The sequence below is a fragment of the Oncorhynchus mykiss genome, chromosome 4 (genome assembly GCF_057628025.1).
Source record: "Oncorhynchus mykiss isolate SJ-2025 chromosome 4, ASM5762802v1, whole genome shotgun sequence".
Lineage (NCBI taxonomy): Eukaryota > Metazoa > Chordata > Actinopteri > Salmoniformes > Salmonidae > Oncorhynchus > Oncorhynchus mykiss.
The window spans coordinates 48,010,907-48,030,612 of NC_143025.1; the positions used below are offsets into that span (position 1 = coordinate 48,010,907).

Consider the following 19,706-nt stretch of genomic DNA (forward strand, 5'->3'; position numbering starts at 1 on the left):
GCTATATACATATACATATATATATACTGTTCAAAAAAATAAAGGGAACACTTAAACAACACAATGTAACTCCAAATCAATCACACTTCTGTGAAATCAGTGTGTTACTTGCTATATATATATATATATATATATATATATATATATATATATATATACAGTACCTACAGTATGTTACCGTACAGTAATAACAATGTATTTGTGTACACACAGTGCCTGCACAAAGTTTGAACCCTTGTTTCACATTTTTAAGTGATCTACTGGTTGGACTGCTAGTATTCATGTTTTATAATGCAATAAAGATTTTATTTGGTATTTAGTGAAACAGTACATTGTGTATAGTATAAGTGACTTGAGAAATCGTATTCTAATGTGCAAATGTTATCATGATGGTCATTGGTCAACTATCAACAGCCCTCTGTATCTACTAAGAATGACTTGGAGGAATGCTTTGTGTTATCCAAATAAATCATTGAAGTTGATTATTCAATGATTATAAGTGCCAATATTAGGTTGAATATTGTTGATGAAATACATTACAGAACATAAACAATAATAAAACCTCTTGAGTTGTATATTACACTGATAAAATGTGGTTCAGATGACAGGTGTTGAATTTAATGTATAGTCTATGAATAGTCTACAGATAATGTAGATGACATAGAGCATTAGTCATGATGTCACAAAATCTAACTTAATAACAACCAATCCCCTGAATTCTCCTTCAAACGGCTACCCCATTTTGGCTCTGTATCAGTTTGAAAATAGAACAATCCCGAACCAAAATGTCTGACATTTTCTCCTAACATGTTTCTGGTCGCATTTTGGTAGCCCGACATCGAAGGACCTTGAGGAAACTGTCGATTTTGTGGGAGTCCCTGCGGAAGCAGGACATAAGGAAGTGGAAGTTGATGAGGCGGGAGGTCTTGTCATTGCCGAGGTCTCCACCCTTGAAGGGGATTGAAGAAATGTACTGGGAGGAGGGGCCCATCTATAGAGAGAGAAAGAGAGACATTTTTTTTTTAAAGCAGAAGATAGTGCAAAAAGGTTGTCACCTTGAACACAGTGTTCAATTGTTGAACTAAAACCACTGTACATGTACAGTCTGGAATGCTTCACATGAAAACACACACACACAGAGATAAACAGCATCAGTGACCCACCTTGTTGACCAGTATGTCCAGTCCGTCTCCTAGGCTCTTGGAGTAGTCCTGCAGTTCCCTGATCTTACTGCTGATGTCACCATTGGAGGGGTGTGGCAGAGTGGGCGCCTCAGAGGAGAGCAGCAGCAGGGGATCATTCCAGGCCAGCAGGAGGGAGCGAGCCAGGGAGATCAGCTCATTCTCCTGAGGAACACAATGGGTAAAGTCATGAAGGAAAGGTCAATTGAATGTTCCTGCTGTTTTACTGAGTGCAACGCTCCAACCCAAAGGTCTTAATCAGGCTTGACGAAAGGGGAGTAGGAATAGTAGGGATTGGGGGTTTAGTCAAGGAACTCTTGTGCAGGTTGTTAAATGCACTGCTTTTTTAGAACGGTGTAAATACTAACATGTATGTATACCACAGGGAGGAGACAAACCCAGAGAGAGAGGAGAGGAATGGTACTTCTGAGTTAGGAGGCTTCTTTCCTTCATCTCCAAGACTCCACTAATCTAAGACTGCTGGATGCAAATTGCTCACAGCTCTCCAATCCTCTCAGATCTGTGCCTAAGGGCTGTAGATCTACAGGGCTGTAGATTTGATCAATGAAGTGCTCACGCAGGTAGACTGGGAAAAGAGAGAAAGGGGAGAGATTATAACTAATAGAGAGATGAGTGAGGAGAGCACAGAGCTTTACTGACCGATACTCTAAGCGCTTGCTCCTTGTCCTTGGGTGTCTGGAGTGAGGAGGTGTGACACATAGATGGACGTGGCATCATCACTCGTCCCATTGGTGGGAAGTGAGAGTCCTGAGAGAGAGAGAGAGAGGTGGAACAGCACAAAAGTGGTTAAAATAAGGTTAGCTCAAATTGAACATACTCTGACTCATAATACTCTGAACATATTAATTTAACGAACAATACATACATCTTGAACACAAACAGACCAGGTATACACACAGATACACATACACACAGACCAACGTACACATGCATGGTTGTCCTATGGTTATTAAGCATCCTACAACTTTCTGGGAATGGTACAAGATAGTTGTTTGGCTTTGGAACATTCTCAGCACATTTATGGAACAGAAAGTCTCCTAAAAGTTCCAACGTGGTTACATTTAATAAAACTTTTTGTAACGTTCTATCATTCTTCAACTGGTTTGGCATTGAGAATATTCTCAAATAGTTCAGAGAACGTTAATTTCAGATCTGCAGCATAATGTTTCCTACAGGTTTCCTCAGGGTTCCATTTAAAATCATGTTCAGGTGGGTTGGCCGCATGCACTAATGAGTGCTTGTTTCCTTTAGAAATCGATTCTGTTTGAATAGACAAAAATTAACAGCTTTTGTATGTGTAAAAAAAAACATGGCATATTAGCTCCATCCTGGTGGCGCAGTGGACTAATTCCATGGATAGAGGACTGAAGATTATAGGTTTGAACCGCACTGATGCCATAAATAAAAAATGTTGCATGATGAATGCCAAAGGAAATGGATTTCCATGTGTCCCATCTGTGCTTAAGAGTTCAAAAAAGTTTACCCAAAATAATCTGAAAGTGTTATTGAAATATTCAGTGAAAGTTAAGGAAGTTATTCAAAAACCTCCAAATAACATATAATTTCCATTCTTAGAGCTTTAATAAAAACCTCCCAGGAAAACTTTCAATAAACCAGAGTAAAATATTCTCAGAACCAAACTAAAGCTAAACATTCCCAGAACAGGCAACTGATCTGATCGCTGGGAAGCTCTCTCCATTAGGTCACTAAGGCCAATGGCATGACAGGACACAACTAGACACAGAACTATAGGTGTGTGAGAGAGAGGTTTGGCTTTAGTCAACTTGCCTCCATCAATAACTCTCACACACAGACTAAACACACACATTTCATCTCACCTGCTAAGTGGAGTTTGGTACCCTGGGATCGGCGAGCCATCTTTCTTTCTTTTCTCTTCTCTCCTTATCTTCTTGTCCTTCCTCTCCTGCTTTTTGGCTGTCGTTCCTTTTCGTCCCCCTTATATAATGCCCTTGTCTTTTTCATTTGTGAATGCATAAGTCTGGTGACTGTGCGTATTGTTCAGAACTAGTTTTCTCCTGATCACTAATGAGAAACATTTGGGGTGTCTGTCCCTTAGGTATGTACTCATCAATACCCATGGTATTTTTTAAGGTGAGATAGTGAGGTGGACAAAAGCTGTCGGAAAAAAAGAGAGAGGGGCTGGGGGGTGGTTGAAGGGCAATTAGATTCCATTAATATGATTTTTAAATGAAATCATTTATTTGTCCTACAAGGTGGGATCTACAGTACACTATGGAAGTTTAGTTACTAATCGTTTCTGTCAAAAATTCTGTACAGCCTCTTTAACTGTCATGTGTTGTTCCCAGATTTGAGCGAACACCATGTCTTGTCTTTTTCCTGTTGTTAGATGTTTATTTGATAGTGTTGTTAGTGTGCTGTTGGCTCCTCCTTCCCTTTAGTTTGGCCACTGTGACCAATGTTCACAGCATTTGCTAAATGACCATCTTTCTTATCATACCATTATTACACTGTACCATTCTCTCTCACTTAATCCACTTTCAATGGGGTTCCCGAGTGGCGTAGCGTTCTAAACACTGCATCGCAGTGCTTGAGGTGTCACTACAGACCCGGGTTTGATCCCAAGCTGTATCACAACCGGTCGTGACCGGGAGTCCTATAGGGCAGCGCACAATTGTCCAAGCGGCGTCCGGGTTAGGGGAGGGTTTGGCCGGGGCGGCTTTACTTGGCTCATTGCGCTCTAGCGACTTCTTGTGGCGGGCCAGGGGCCCGCAGGCTGACTTTGAACGGTGTTCCTCCGACACATTGGTGCAGCTGGCTTCCGGGTTAAGCGGGTGGGTGTTAAGGAGTGTGGTTTAGTGGGTCATGTTTCGAAGGACACATGACTTGACCTTTGCCTCTCCCGAGCCCGTTGGGGAGCTGCAGCAATGAGACAAGATCGTAATTGAATCGCAATTGGATATCACGAAATTGGGGAGAAAAAGAGGGTAAAATACAAACAAAAAAATAATAATAAAAGAAATACAAAATAAACCACTTTCAATGAGCCTCGGGTAGGCTACACTGCCACCCAGTTGGTATTCCACACAAGTCATCTTTCCACATGGCATGGACTGAGGTGGTTCCAAGAACCAATGGGAAACCAAAAACTTCCCACAACTTCCAAGGATCCAAATGTGCTGGGACTGTAACTGAAACCATACACCACCTACCACCATCTATGTGTATCAGTGCTCTACGCCCAGTGCAGAATCATAACTGGAGGTCCTTGCCTGTGTCTAGAATCTTCATCCCAATCACTCATTGACATCAATACATTATCTTCATACATGATCTACATGTGGCCTGGGGTGGTCTAGCGATTCGGGCTGCTGCCTTCAGCGCAAACATATAATGTGTTGTGTGGGTTCGAATCCGACCTACTGGCACAAATTCTATTTCTCTTTGTCTCTTTCCCAGAAAAAAAAAGTCAAAAGAAAGAAGTCAGAATGTGGTCACATGCATTGGGCTTGAGTTATTCAGGACTGTTATACCTTGTTGAGCCAACAGAGGCTGCTCTTTTCTCCAGATAGAGAGCAAACCAGACTAGAATTTAAATGTTTGATATTAGGCCTACAATTCACCTAAGGACTCCTGTATCCTCAATAAATGGTCTCTGGTCTCCCTGGGTAACCATAGCACTGCCTTTATTGGGGAATAAATAAGAACTCCTAGAAAGCCGGCAAGCCAGAGGTTTGCTCCTTATGAATCTGTAGCAGTGTGTGTGTGCGTGTGTGTGTGTGTGTGTGTGTGTGTGTGTGTGTGTGCGCGCACGCAGATGTCTGGTGTATGGTGTATGGTGTGTGCGCGGAGTGTAGACTATTGAGTGTATCATTTACATGTTGGACACACACACGCACACATGAAACACTCCTCCTCTCCCCCCTCGTATTACCTATACCTCTGACTTTAAATGTAAGTTCCTTCCCTTTAGAGGTGCCACTGGAATCTAGCAACTACCACTGGCTCTCTCTCCTTACCAACCCATTCTTTACCAACCCCTACTTGAACACAGAACTACTCCCAAATGTTTCTTTCTCTATCTTTCTCTTTCTATCATTCTTAACAAACCTTTCCTTACCAACTGCTGTAACACAAAATACAAAACCTCCAAATCTCTCCCTCTCTCTCTCTCTTTCGATCTCTCTTGTCTTTTTCTCTCCAAATGTTCCACTGCTTACTGTTACTAAAACAAGAATTGTAGTGGCTGTATTTGTGCTGTGCTGGCTTGATGTGATTTGCAGTAGAGGAATGGTGATGTGGGTTCTGGCCAGGCGTGTGGCTATGGATGTTAGATTCAGGTACAGTAGATGTGATCACTGTAGGAGCCTGAGGAATAGTTGGCCTGCCTGATCTTTTGCAAACCAGTGATGAAACCACAAATATGACAAAAACAAAAGGAGAAGAGGGAGGGAGGGAGTGAGTGAAGAGACAACAAAGAGAGAGAGAGAGAGAGAGAGTGGGGGGTAGAGAGAGAAAGAACAATGAGGCAACAAAATATTCAGTCTCTTTTAGACAACTTCCTGGACAAAACATTTCACTGTAATAACTTATGGATAAACCACTTCTCCAATCTTTTTGGCCCTATAACAAAGAACAGACAGCAAAAACACATACATGATAAAATACAAATCTTAGAATCAACTATTAAAGACTACCAGAAGCCACTGGATTCTCCAAGTACATTGAATGAACTACAGAACAAAATACAAACCCTCCAACCCAAAAAGGCTTGTGGTGTTGATGGTATCCTAAATGAAATGATACAATTATACCGACCAAAAATTCCAATAGGCTATACTTAAACTCTTTAACATCATCCTTAGCTCTGGCATCTTTCCCAATATTTGGAACCAAGGACTGATCAACCCCAATCCACAAAGGTGGAGACAAATTTAACCCCAATAACTACCGTGGGATATGCGTCAACAGCAACCTTGGGAAAATCCTCTGCATTATCATTAACATTTCCCTGTTTAGGTTTTCAGTGAAACAATGTACTGAGCAAATGTCAAATTGGCTTTTTACAAAATTACCGTACAACAGATTCATATTCATCCTGCACAACCTAATTGACAAAGAAACAGACCAAAACAAAGGCAAAGTCTTCTCATGCTTTGTTGATTTCAAAAAAGCGTTTGACTCAATTTGGCATTAGGGTCTGCTATACAAATTGATGGAAAAGCATAGAACATTGTAAAATCCATGTACACAAACAACAAGTGTGTGGTTAAAATGGGCAAAAAAACACATATTTATTTCCACAGGGCCATTGGGTGAGACATGGATACAGTTTAAGCCCCACCCTCTTCAACATATATATCAACAAATTGGCGAGGGCACTAGAACAGCACCCGGCCTCACCCTACTAGAATCTGAAGTCAAATGTCTATTGTTTGCTGATGATCTGGTGCTTCTGTACCCAACCAAGGAGGGCCTACAGCAGCACCTAGATCTTCTGCACATATTCTCTCTCCCTCCTTTTCTTTCTCAAAGATTTGGCTTTAGTATGCTTTTTTTCTTCTCCTTTGCTATTCACTCATTTCCCCCAACTCTCTCTTACCTAAAATGGTTGGCAGAGCCTCTATCAATTCAATTTAAATGTATGGGCTTTATTGGCAAGGGAAACGTATGTTTACATTGCCAAAGCAGTGCCAAAGCAATGTAAACATCTCCCTCCTCTGCTCTCTCCCACTCTTTCTAAAAGGGGTTGGTGTAACCTCTCTCTCTCTCCAGTGAAAGAGGTTGGTTCTACTAAGTTTGTGTAAAGGAAATTCCACTACCTCCCCCAGTGCCTCTATGGCACTCCATACGTAGTGAACACACACACACACACACACACACACACACACACACACACACACACACACACACACACACACACACACACACACACACACACACACACACACACACACACACACACATACACACACACACACACACACACACACACACACACACACAGAGAGAGACTCAAACGCAACACACCCCCTCTGTCCTTCACATTCACTAGAACTTTAGGAAACCTTTGAATGTTTTTGGAGGCCTCAGCATAGTGATTCCTCTACACACTCACCTGGATTTAATACTTTATATTAGTAATAAAGCTGTTCTGGGATCAGTTTTAGCACAATGGATACTTTTATTGTGTGCCACAATGATCTCTTTGTCTCTGGCCTATATCATGCTCTTGCTATGTTGCTCATTGAGGCATGCAGAAGGCTTTTGATGTACAGATGAAGTTCATTATAGGGAAACATGAGATAGAATAGCTATAGCCTGATGTAAAATAACAGATGCCCTGGGCATACACTTTAACAGCCATGTGCTAACTCTACCAAGTTTTTGTATATTGATTCAAACATGGGCTATGTACATGTAAGGCTCATGTCAAGAGGGTCAGGCACGTGTACTGCTACTATGTGTAGTGTAAGCCTAATGCTTTTTGTACATTTGTGTTCCAGTTATACATTGAACTGAAGTCCCAGTTCATTCCGGAGAAATCCAGTCCCACTGCAGGACAATGTAATTGGGTGGCATTTAATGGTAATTTAATTAGAACTAGAGTTAAGCCTCTCGTGGTGTTTTCTCATGAATATGAATCTATAGGAGCTATTAATGGACATCTGATGCTTCTCTAGGGGAGACAGAGGGAAGGGGGTTGGGTGAAGGGGACATTGGCAAAGATGGTATAAGAACACCGGTGGGCTATCTCACAAAGGTTGTTAGGTTTTCTCTTCAGTATCCCACTTTTTTTTGCATGTATGCAACATCACTTATTGGGAGTTTGGACTTAAATGTCCATGCTTTCTTAAAAAGTACGGAACATGTTATAGTAGTAGGCCTATGGCTGTAGGCCATGTCCAAAATACTATGTTTACCAGACTTGAGTCATAGACCCCTTGTAATAAGGTTGGGAAATGTTTGGGTTTTGAGCTGCTTTACTGAAATATGCACAAGTAGGCCCTAAAGATTTATTTGGCATTCCTATTTTTTGAGTCGCGAATGTTTCGCATTTCTGACTATATTCGGTTAAAAAAAATGCTGTTAAATGGACTGTTGCAAAAGAAGTTACCTGTGCTGCACATTCCTGTGATTAGTCTTTTGTTTGATGTGACCAGTCGCAATGACAGCTGGCAGAATGCCAATGCTTGAAAGTAAATGTATTAAATGTGCGTTTCGAATTGAGTAGTAGCCTACATGGAGCCAATGCAATTAACCTGTGTATTGTTAAAACGATTGTGGTTTTGGCTTAGCAGAATGTGCACGCACATGCCGTGTAAAAATGGTCTTTCTAGCTGTATTTCCTCCTTAGTGTAACATTTAAGTAGTGCGTTTGAATTATTTGCCTTCGAGCCACAGTTTTATTAAACAAAGTTTACTACCGAGTTTGAACACGAATGGAATTTCCGTTTGTAGTCTACTTTGATATAGGTTACTCATCTGGATTTATTGCGCAACCTTGGCCAGGCTCGAGTAGTATTAAATAAGTCTTCGTAATCGTTTATGGTTGGGGAGATAATGTCTTGGTTACTTTACTGTACTATAAAAAAAAAATAAGGTTACTGAACGTTAGTTTAATAACTATGGCACTGACTTCTGCCGGTAGTGTCATGTATTGTCATATTATGTCTTGTTCCTGTTCTTTCTCTTCACTCCGTCTCCCTCTGCTGGTCGTATTAGGTTACCTTCTCTTCCTCTCCTTCCCCCAGCTGTTCCTCATTTTCTCTAACTACCTCGTTCACCCTTTTCCCACCTGTTCCTTTTTTCCCTCTGATTAGGTCTCTATTTCTCTCTCTGTTCCTGCTTCTGTCTTTTCAGATTCTCGTTTGAGTTTCTCATGCCAGAACCAAACTATCGTCTTGTTTGCTTCACCCTTGTCCTGTCCTGTCGGAATCTGCCTGTTCATCTGATGCTACGTGTGATCAGGTACCTCTGTCCTCTACGACCCGCGCCTACCCTCAGAGACCAGCAGTCTGTCGCTGCTAACCCAGCTATTCTCCTCTGCTGCTAAGAAGGGGACTCTAACCCAGCTATTCTCCTCTGCTGCTAAGAAGGGGGACTCTTCTGTAAATATCAGAAGGACTTTATGATTCATTTGTCGCCCTCTCTGCGGGTTGTCTATTTTGCCATTATATACATCCGAAGAGGATCTATGTCTTCCCTGTGTTTTGACATTAAAGGACTCTGTTTTTGTTAAACCGCTTTTGGGTCCTCACTCACGTGCATAACAGAAGAATCTGACCAAGAATGGACCCAGCGACTTCGGATCCTCTCCACTCAGCCGTCGAGATCCAGGGAGCGATGCTAGGCAGACACGAGCAGGAATTGTCTGCTGCTCGACATGCCGTTGAGACCCTGGCAGCCCAAGTCTCCGACCTCACAGAACAGATTCACCATCTCCGACTCGATCCACCGGCTACTTCCAGGGCTTTCGAATCTCCAGAGCCCAGAATCAATAACCCGCCGTGTTACTCTGGGGAGCCCACTGAATGCCGCTCGTTCCTCACCCAGTGTGATATTGTGTTTTCTCTCCAGCCCAACACTTACTCCAGGAGCACAGCTCGTATCGCCTACGTCATATCTCTCCTTACTGGACGGGCTCGTGAGTGGGGCGCGGCAATCTGGGAGGCGAGGGCTGAGTGTACTAACCAGTATCAGGACTTTAAGGAGGAGATGATACGGATTTTTGATCGTTCTGTTTTTGGGGAGGAAGCTTCCAGGGCCCTGTCTTCCCTATGTCAAGGTAATCGATCCATAACAGATTACTCTATTGAGTTTCGCACTCTTGCTGCCTCCAGTGACTGGAACGAGCCGGCTTTGCTCGCTCGTTTTCTGGAGGGTCTCCGCGCGGAGGTAAAGGATGAGATTCTCTCCCGGGAGGTTCCTTCCAGCGTTTAAAAATTTAAAAATCAATAACTAATTCACCATTTCTCACAGAATCATCAAACTAGATATGATTTATTCTATAAATGTATAGCATACTTTTACAACCTTTGTTTTGAGTAGAAATTCCAGTTTTGACTTGATAGAAATACATACAATCTATAAAATGACATTTAAAGCAAAACACCAGTCTCAACGTCAACAGTGTAGAGGCGACTCCGGGATGTTGGCCTTCTAGGCAGAGTTGCAAAGAAAAAGCTGAATCTGAGACTGGCCAATAAAAAGAAAAGATTAAGATGGGCCAAAGAACACAGACATTGGACAGAGGAACTCTGCCTAGAAGGCCAGCATCCCGGAATCGCCTCCGGTACTATTTAAATGAAGCTGCCAGTTGTGGACTTGTGAGGCATCTGTTTCTCAAACTAGACACTTTAATGGACTTGTCCTCTTGCTCAGTTGTGCACCAGGGCCGTGTCCAGCTACTATTGTCATTTACAACATTAACAATGTCTACACTGTATTTCGGATCAATTTGATGTTATTTTAATGGACAAAAATTGGCTTTTCTTTAAAAAACAAAGACATTTCTATGTGACCCCAAGCTTATGAACGATAGTGTACGTATATACTGTATATATATATATATATATTAGCATGGGTATTGAAAGATACCAGAGGGTAGATAACAAAAAAGCACTAATATAAAAAGTAAGCGGTACATGTCTGGTTTTTGGGCTAAATGTATACATTATGATTTGCCTCTGAACTGTATGTGAACCCCTCTGCAATCTACTGGCACTAACCATTAAAAACTATGACTTCAACCAGGCTGTCCCTATGCTATTTTCTCTCTTTCTCTCTTAAACTGCTAGCACAAAGCCTATGTGAAAATGTGGTCTTTCACAAAAGATAATGAAAAAAAATATCACCTGGCCCAAATCAGCTATACATAATTCAGCAGGGAGGTGTGCAACTACCACACATTATACCCATTATACCAGTAAAAAAAACGGTCACCTACATAGGTATTACAAAATCCCTTTCAGTTCACATTCCTTGCAGAAAGAACAATTTTCAAACCTTTTAAAACGTCCAGAAAGACAGTGGTCTTTAAAGGGTATTTATACTTTAAAATACATATTTTATGTGAATGGATGTGGATGAAAGCATTCTGCAAGTGTTTTAATGTCCTAGTTTCATTTTTTTCTTTACCTCCAACTCTATGTATCCAAGTGAGCCTATGAGGACCTTGGGGGATCAGATTTACCATTATACCCATTGATCAAACGTATAACAGACAGACACTGCTCAAAAGGAGTTGTTTGTGATATCTACACTCAGTTGCCACTTTATTAGGTTCACCACCCTATTCACAAAAATAAATTGCTCCTACATTCACCAAGTCCAGTGGTCTTGGCTTGCAAGACACTAAAGCATGCAGAGAAGTATTCAGGTATTCTGTTACTGTTTGTTTGAACTTTAGAATGTGCAAATGACAGCACAGTCTGTGATGGTCTTTTGTAACTCAGAAAAGTTCCAAAACTGTTATTTTAAATATTCCAACACTCAGCTGGTACTGACTGTAATAAACTACAACTGGACTTAAACATTTGAACAGTCTCTCTCCCAGTTTCATCAACTGTTTTGAATTCACGGTGTTCCAGATGCAAAGGGGGTTGTACCTAAGAAAGTGACCACTGCATCTATAGACTTTCCAGAATGTGTTCTATATTATATTGTATTAAACATTTGGCTGTAAGTGTTAAACAGTTGAATCTATTACCTCAGGAAAAAAGCCTGGAGAATGGAAATACTGATACTGGAAAATACATTTTGGGAGGTTTAATGTACTTTGATGTAAACTCATCAAAAAAAGAAATGTCCCTTTTTCAGGACCTTGTCGTAAAAATCCAATGTGTGCTTTGCATCATCCAGAGAAAACGGAAGATCATCTGACCAACTGGGTTTGTCTTTGTGTCACATAACAGTACGCTATGAAAACACATGTAGTTTCATACTTGAAGACATTTAGAAATATGAAACTTTGTCTTGAAACTTTTTTATCAAGGTTATCCTTGTGTTATTGCTAGGGTTGAACATTTTGGGGAATATTCAGAGGTGGAACTTTCCGTGGGAATTAACAGGAATATATGGGAATTAATACAAATTAAATGTGGATGTTTTTTAGCATTGGATATATTTACCATATCATATGGAGAGAGAAACATAAACCTTTTACCTTATCATAGGTAGACAAATTGCAAATGATTAAATCCTTCCAATAGAAAGAAAACCATTTTTTGTTACAAAAAGAACTTGAATTAAATTAGTTGAGTGTTCACATGGGATGATTTCACTGAACAACAAAATAAAGGGAATACTGAATGATCCCCAATGATCCATTGCATCTCCTAAAAACGTTTTCAACATACATTGGGGCAAACAATTATTTGGTCAGCCCCCAATTTTGCAAGTTCTCCCACTTAAAAAGATGAGAGAGGCCTGAAATTCATCATAGGTACACTTCAACTATGACAGACAAAATGAGATAAAAAAATCCAGAAAATCACATTGTAGGATTTTTAATGAATTTATTTGCAAATTATGGTGGAAATGCTCAGAATGCTCTTGCCAACATACTTGGTGTCCAACATGTATGCTGCGGCATGTATGGGCTTCAGGCATAAGTCTTCATGCTTTTTGATGTATTTCAGAACTGCAGTTTCCTCTGATTGGAGCAACAGTGAAGTGGGCAGGGCAGTACAGATTTATTCTCTTACTTCTGCAACCAGAGTCTGAACATCAGACAGGATGGAATTGTCTCCCTCAATCTGTGCAATGACTACTGCTATAGGTTCAGGAGTTTCAGGCTGCGTACCACTCTCTCCCAAAATGCATCATCCAGGAGGATCCTCTTGATGGGGCTGTCCGTTTCGGCAGACTGATATGGCCATTTCTTGGAGAGACTCCTTCCCCTCCAAGAGTCTGTCAAACATGATGACAACACCACCACAACGGGTGTTGCTGGGCAGCTTCAATGTGGTGCTCTTATTCTTCTCACTTTGCTTGGTGAGGTTGATTGCTGCCCTGCCCACCTCACTGTTGCTCCAATCAGAGGAAACTGCAGTTCTGAAATACATCAAAAAAGCGTGAAGACTTCTGCCTGAAGCCCATACATGCCGCAGCATACATGTTGGACACCAAGTATGTTGGCAAGAGCATTCTGTCTGGTGCAGAGATGATGACCCTTGATGACCCTTCACATACCTAACCATTTCCTTGGCTCTTTTGTTGAGTGTATCCATTGTTTTCAGTGTCATGATGTCCATGAGAAGCAGATTCAATGCATGAGCAGCACAGCCAATGGGTGTGATGTGAGGGTAGGACTCCTCCACTTTTGACCAAGCAGTCTTCATGTTCACAGCATTGTCCGTCACCAGTCTTTGATGTCATTGATGACTGCCTTCAGCTCATCTGCAATGTAGAGACCGGTGTGTCTGTCCCTGATGTCTGTGCTCTTGTAGAATACTGGTAGAGGGGTGGAGATGATGTACTTAATTATTTCTTGCCCCCGAACATTCGACCACCCATTGGAGATGATTGCAATACAGTCTGCTTGGCCTTCACTTGAACTCTGTTGAACTCTGCATCCAACAAATGAGTAGATAAAGCATGTCTGGTTGGAGGGGTCTATGCTGGGTGAAAAACATTCAGAAATCTCTTCCAATACACATTGCCTGTGAGCATCAGAGGTGAACTAGTTGCATACACAGCTCGAGCAAGACATTCATCAGCATTTCTATGACTACGTTCCTCCGTTGAGTATAAAAACTGATTCCAGGAGGACCATGAGCTGTTGCTATCGATAAGGTGTCTGATTCAACATTTTCACCTCGAATAGAAGTAGATGGAATTTTGTCAGAGGTTGCTTTTTGTGAGCGCTGAGGGAACTCTATGCACTTGACCATTCTGCATCTTTGTTGCATTCTTCACATATGATTTGGCACAGTATTTGCAAATGTACACAACTTTTCTTTCTACATAGCTGCAGTGAAATGTATCCACACATCAGATAGTGCCAAACACAATTCCATGTACAGATAAATAGTTAAGCTGTTAGATTAAAAAGTTAGAAATTATTTAAACACACTTTGCTCTAGGCTACTATTTACTAGTTAACAAAAAATCATGTATGTCATATAAAATATATTCACCCCACCCAGTATTGTAATAAAAACTTACCAGAAAGCATCTAGTCCTTGGCTCAAACAGTGTAGTAGTGTGGGCCCAATAGCATCTCATTAGTGTGCAAAATCTTGAGAATCAACTGTAATTGTGATGGAAGAATGTACTGTGCATGCAGAGGATTGCAATTCCATTGAATTGGGGATAGTTTAACCAGAATATGCCCCAAGACCTAGAATTGCCTTATGTGTATCCCACAAAAAAAGGTTCACTGTTATAAGCTAACTTTTTAAAAATGAATTTAAGCAACATTTCCCAAATTTAACTTTAACTTAACAACATTTCCCAGGCTTAACTTTAACTTAACTTAAATTTCCGGAATAATTCCGGCCCTTCGGAAATCCTAGTTATTGATCTAATGTTCTAAAATAATTTCTCTATTTTATTATTCTACTATGAGAGATACTAGATACATACTATGACAGCAATTCACTGTAATAGGTACACACGTTGTATCTGGCACAAGTGACGATTAAACTGATTTGGATTTCAAAGACTGCCATTATTGTAATGTTTGATATTACAACATTGATGTGTGATACCTTTTTTTATCAATGCATACGTGTTTTACAAACATATGCCTTTATTACAACATGATTTATATTTCCTGAATACTCAATGATGATTAACACCACAGTTATGTGTGCTTCAATTTAGCAATTGAACAACAATCACAAATCAATTTGAAAATGTTCTTAATTGCAAAAGGATGCAACATAATTTGGGTATTCCAGAACTGTAATTTACATGTAAATAAACATAACCCTGTTTTATGTTTTTAATCATGAAGATAGAATGCTCTGTGTGCCAGAGATGGTACCATTCAGCATGTCTGGGGATGACAAAGAAGGACTTCAACAAAGCCAATGTTACGGTGCGTGAATGAGGACCCAAAAGCGAATTAACGTAAACAGAACTTCTTTAATAACAAAACATTGGTAGGCTCAGATGGACCGGCAGATTCCGACAGGACAGGACAAGGTTGCAGCAAACATGACGATAGTCTGGTTCAGGCATGAAAAACACAAACAAGAATCCGACAAAGACAGGAACAAAAACAGAGAGAGATATAGAGGACTAATCAGAGGGAAAAAGGGAACAGGTGGGAAAAGGGGTGACGAGGTAGTTAGGAGGAGACAAGGAACAGCTGGGGGAAAGAGGGGGAGAAAAGGTAACCTAATAACGACCAGCAGAGGGAGACAGGGTGAAGGGAAAGGACAGAAACAAGACACAACATGACAATACATGACAGTACCCCCCCACTCACCGAGCGCCTCCTGGCGCACTCGAGGAGGAAACCTGGCGGCAACGGAGGAAATCATCGATCAGCGCACGGTCCAGCACGTCCCGAGAGGGAACCCAACTCCTCTCCTCAGGACCGTACCCCTCCCAATCTACTAGGTACTGATGACCACGGCCCCGAGGACGCATGTCCAAAATCCTACGGACCCTGTAGATGGGTGCGCCCTCGACAAGGATGGGGGGGGGGGGAGATGAGCGGGGGCGCGAAGAACGGGCTTGACACAGGAGACATGGAAGACCGGGTGGACGCGACGAAGATATCGCGGAAGAAGAAGTCGCACTGCGACAGGATTAATGATCCGAGAAATACGGAACGGACCAATGAACCGCGGGGTCAACTTGCGAGAAGCGGTCTTAAGGGGAAGGTTCTGAGTGGAGAGCCAAACTCTCTGACCGCGACAATATCTAGGACTCTTAGTTCTACGCTTATTAGCAGCTCTCACAGTCTGCGCCCTATAACGGCAAAGTGCAGACCTGACCCTCTTCCAGGTGCGCTCGCAACGTTGGACAAAAGCCTGAGCGGAGGGGACGCTGGACTCGGCGAACTGAGATGAGAACAGCGGAGGCTGGTACCCGAGGCTACTCTGAAAAGGAGATAGCCCGGTCCCAGACGAAGGAAGCGAGTTGTGGGCGTATTCTGCCCAGGGGAGCTGTTCTGACCAAGACGCAGGGTTGCGAAAAGAAAGACTGCGTAAGATGCGACCAATAGTCTGATTGGCCCGTTCTGCTTGACCGTTAGACTGGGGGTGAAAGCCGGAAGAGAGACTGACGGAAGCCCCAATCAAACGGCAAAACTCCCTCCAAAATTGAGACGTGAATTGCGGACCTCTGTCCGAAACGACGTCTGACGGAAGGCCATGAATTCTGAAAACATTCTCGATGATGATTTGTGCCGTCTCTTTAGCAGAAGGAAGCTTAGCAAGGGGAATAAAATGAGCCGCCTTAGAGAACCTGTCGACAACCGTAAGAATAACAGTCTTCCCCGCTGACGAAGGCAGTCCGGTGACAAAATCTAAGGCGATGTGAGACCACGGTCGAGAGGGAATGGGAAGCGGCCTGAGACGGCCGGCAGGAGGGGAGTTACCGGACTTAGTCTGCGCGCAGACCGAACAAGCAGCCACGAAGCGACGCGTGTCATGCTCCCGGGTGGGCCACCAAAAACGCTGGCGAATGGAAGCAAGCGTACCCCGAACGCCAGGATGGCCGGCTAACTTGGCAGAGTGAGCCCACTGAAGAACGGCCAGACGAGTAGGAACGGGAACGAAAAGAAGGTTCCTAGGACAAGCGCGCGGCGACGGAGTTTGAGTGAGTGCTTGCTTTACCTGCCTCTCAATTCCCCAGACAGTCAACCCGACAACACGCCCCTCAGGGAGAATCCCCTCGGGGTCAGTGGAGGCTACTGAAGAACTGAAGAGACGAGATAAAGCATCAGGCTTGGTGTTCTTAGAGCCCGGACGATAAGAAATCACGAACTCGAAACGAGCGAAAAACAGCGCCCAGCGCGCCTGACGCGCATTAAGTCGTTTGGCAGAACGGATGTACTCAAGGTTCCTATGGTCAGTCCAAACGACAAAAGGAACGGTCGCCCCCTCCAACCACTGTCGCCATTCGCCTAGGGCTAAGCGGATGGCGAGCAGTTCGCGGTTTCCCACATCATAGTTACGTTCCGACGGCGACAGGCGATGAGAAAAATACGCGCAAGGGTGGACCTTGTCGTCAGAGAGGGAGCGCTGAGAAAGAATGGCTCCCACGCCCACCTCTGACGCGTCAACCTCGACAACGAACTGTCTAGTGACGTCAGGTGTAACAAGGATAGGTGCGGATGTAAAACGATTCTTGAGGAGATCAAAAGCTCCCTGGGCGGAAACGGACCACTTAAAGCACGTCTTGACAGAAGTAAGGGCTGTGAGAGGAGCTGCCACCTGACCGAAATTACGGATGAAACGACGATAGAAGTTCGCGAAGCCGAGAAAGCGCTGCAGCTCGACGCGTGACTTAGGGACGGGCCAATCAATGACAGCTTGGACCTTAGCGGGATCCATCTTAATGCCTTCAGCGGAAATAACAGAACCGAGAAATGTGACGGAGGAGGCATGAAAAGAGCACTTCTCAGCCTTCACAAAAAGACAATTCTCTAAAAGGCGCTGGAGGACACGTCGAACGTGCTGAACATGAATCTGGAGTGACGGTGAAAAAATCAGGATATCGTCAAGGTAAACGAAAACAAAGATGTTCAGCATGTCTCTCAGGACATCATTGACTAATGCCTGAAAGACAGCTGGAGCGTTAGCGAGGCCGAAAGGAAGAACCCGGTATTCAAAGTGCCCTAACGGAGTGTTAAACGCCGTCTTCCACTCGTCCCCCTCCCTGATGCGCACGAGATGGTAAGCGTTACGAAGGTCCAACTTAGTGAAAAACCTGGCTCCCTGCAGGATCTCGAAGGCTGAAGACATAAGAGGAAGCGGATAACGATTCTTCACTGTTATGTCATTCAGCCCTCGATAATCTATGCAGGGGCGCAGGGACCCATCCTTCTTCTTAACAAAAAACAAACCCGCTCCGGCGGGAGAGGAGGAGGGGACTATGGTACCGGCGGCAAGAGCTACAGACAAATAATCTTCGAGAGCCTTACGTTCGGGAGCCGACAGAGAGTATAGTCTACCCCGGGGGGGAGTGGTTCCCGGAAGGAGATCAATACTACAATCATACGACCGGTGTGGGGGAAGAGAGGTGGCCCTGGACCGACTGAACACCGTGCGCAGATCGTGATATTCCTCCGGCACCCCTGTCAAATCACCAGGCTCCTCCTGTGAAGAAGAGACAGAGGAAACAGGAGGGATAGCAGACATTAAACATTTCACATGACAAGAGACGTTCCAGGAGAGGATAGAATTACTAGACCAATTAATGGAAGGATTATGACAAACTAGCCAGGGATGGCCCAAAACAACAGGTGTAAAAGGTGAACGAAAAATTAAAAAAGAAATGGTTTCGCTATGATTACCAGAAACAGTGAGGGTTAAAGGTAGCGTCTCACGCTGAATCCTGGGGAGAGGACTACCATCCAGGGCGAACAAGGCCGTGGACTCCCTTAACTGTCTGAGAGGAATGTCATGTTCCCGAGCCCAGGTCTCGTCCATAAAACAGCCCTCCGCCCCAGAGTCTATTAAGGCACTGCAGGAAGCTGACGAACCGGTCCAGCGTAGATGGACCGACAAGGTAGTGCAGGATCTTGAAGGAGAGACAGGAGTAGTAGCGCTCACCAGTAGCCCTCCGCTTACTGATGAGCTCTGGCTTTTACTGGACATGAAGTGACAAAATGACCAGCAGAACCGCAATAGAGACAGAGGCGGTTGGTGATTCTCCGTTCCCTCTCCTTAGTCGAGATGCGGATACCTCCCAGCTGCATAGGCTCAGCACCCGAGCCGGCAGAGGAAGATGGTAGTGATGCGGAGAGGGGGGCAACGGAGAACGCGAGCTCCTTTCCACGAGCTCGGTGACGAAGATCAACCCGTCGCTCAATGCGAATAGCGAGTTCAATCAAGGAATCCACGCTGGAAGGAACCTCCCGGGAGAGAATCTCATCCTTTACCTCTGCGCGGAGACCCTCCAGAAAACGAGCGAGCAAAGCCGGCTCGTTCCAGCCACTGGAGGCAGCAAGAGTGCGAAACTCAATAGAGTAGTCTGTTATGGATCGATTACCTTGACATAGGGAAGACAGGGCCCTGGAAGCCTCCTCCCCAAAAACAGATCGATCAAAAACCCGTATCATCTCCTCCTTAAAGTCCTGATACTGGTTAGTACACTCAGCCCTTGCCTCCCAGATTGCCGTGCCCCACTCACGAGCCCGTCCAGTAAGGAGAGATATGACGTAGGCGACACGAGCAGTGCTCCTGGAGTAAGTGTTGGGCTGGAGAGAAAACACAATATCACACTGGGTGAGGAACGAGCGGCATTCAGTGGGCTCCCCAGAGTAACACGGCGGGTTATTGATTCTGGGCTCCGGAGATTCGAAAGCCCTGGAAGTGGCCGGTGGATCGAGGCGGAGAT

At 43.6% G+C, this 19,706-nt stretch overlaps 1 protein-coding gene across 1 annotated transcript; it reads right to left on the minus strand.

Moving 5' to 3' along the window:
- Positions 1-288: 288 nt before the first annotated feature.
- LOC110521934 (prolactin) lies at positions 289-2,566 on the minus strand. The gene is made up of 4 exons (XM_090232225.1): positions 2,548-2,566; positions 1,842-1,949; positions 1,164-1,346; positions 289-991 (listed from the first exon to the last, which is right to left on the minus strand). Exons 1-4 carry the CDS (start codon positions 2,554-2,556, stop codon positions 803-805), a joined length of 489 nt encoding a protein of 162 aa, XP_090088351.1. The 5' UTR covers positions 2,557-2,566; the 3' UTR covers positions 289-802.
- Between the last annotated feature and the right edge of the window lie 17,140 nt (positions 2,567-19,706).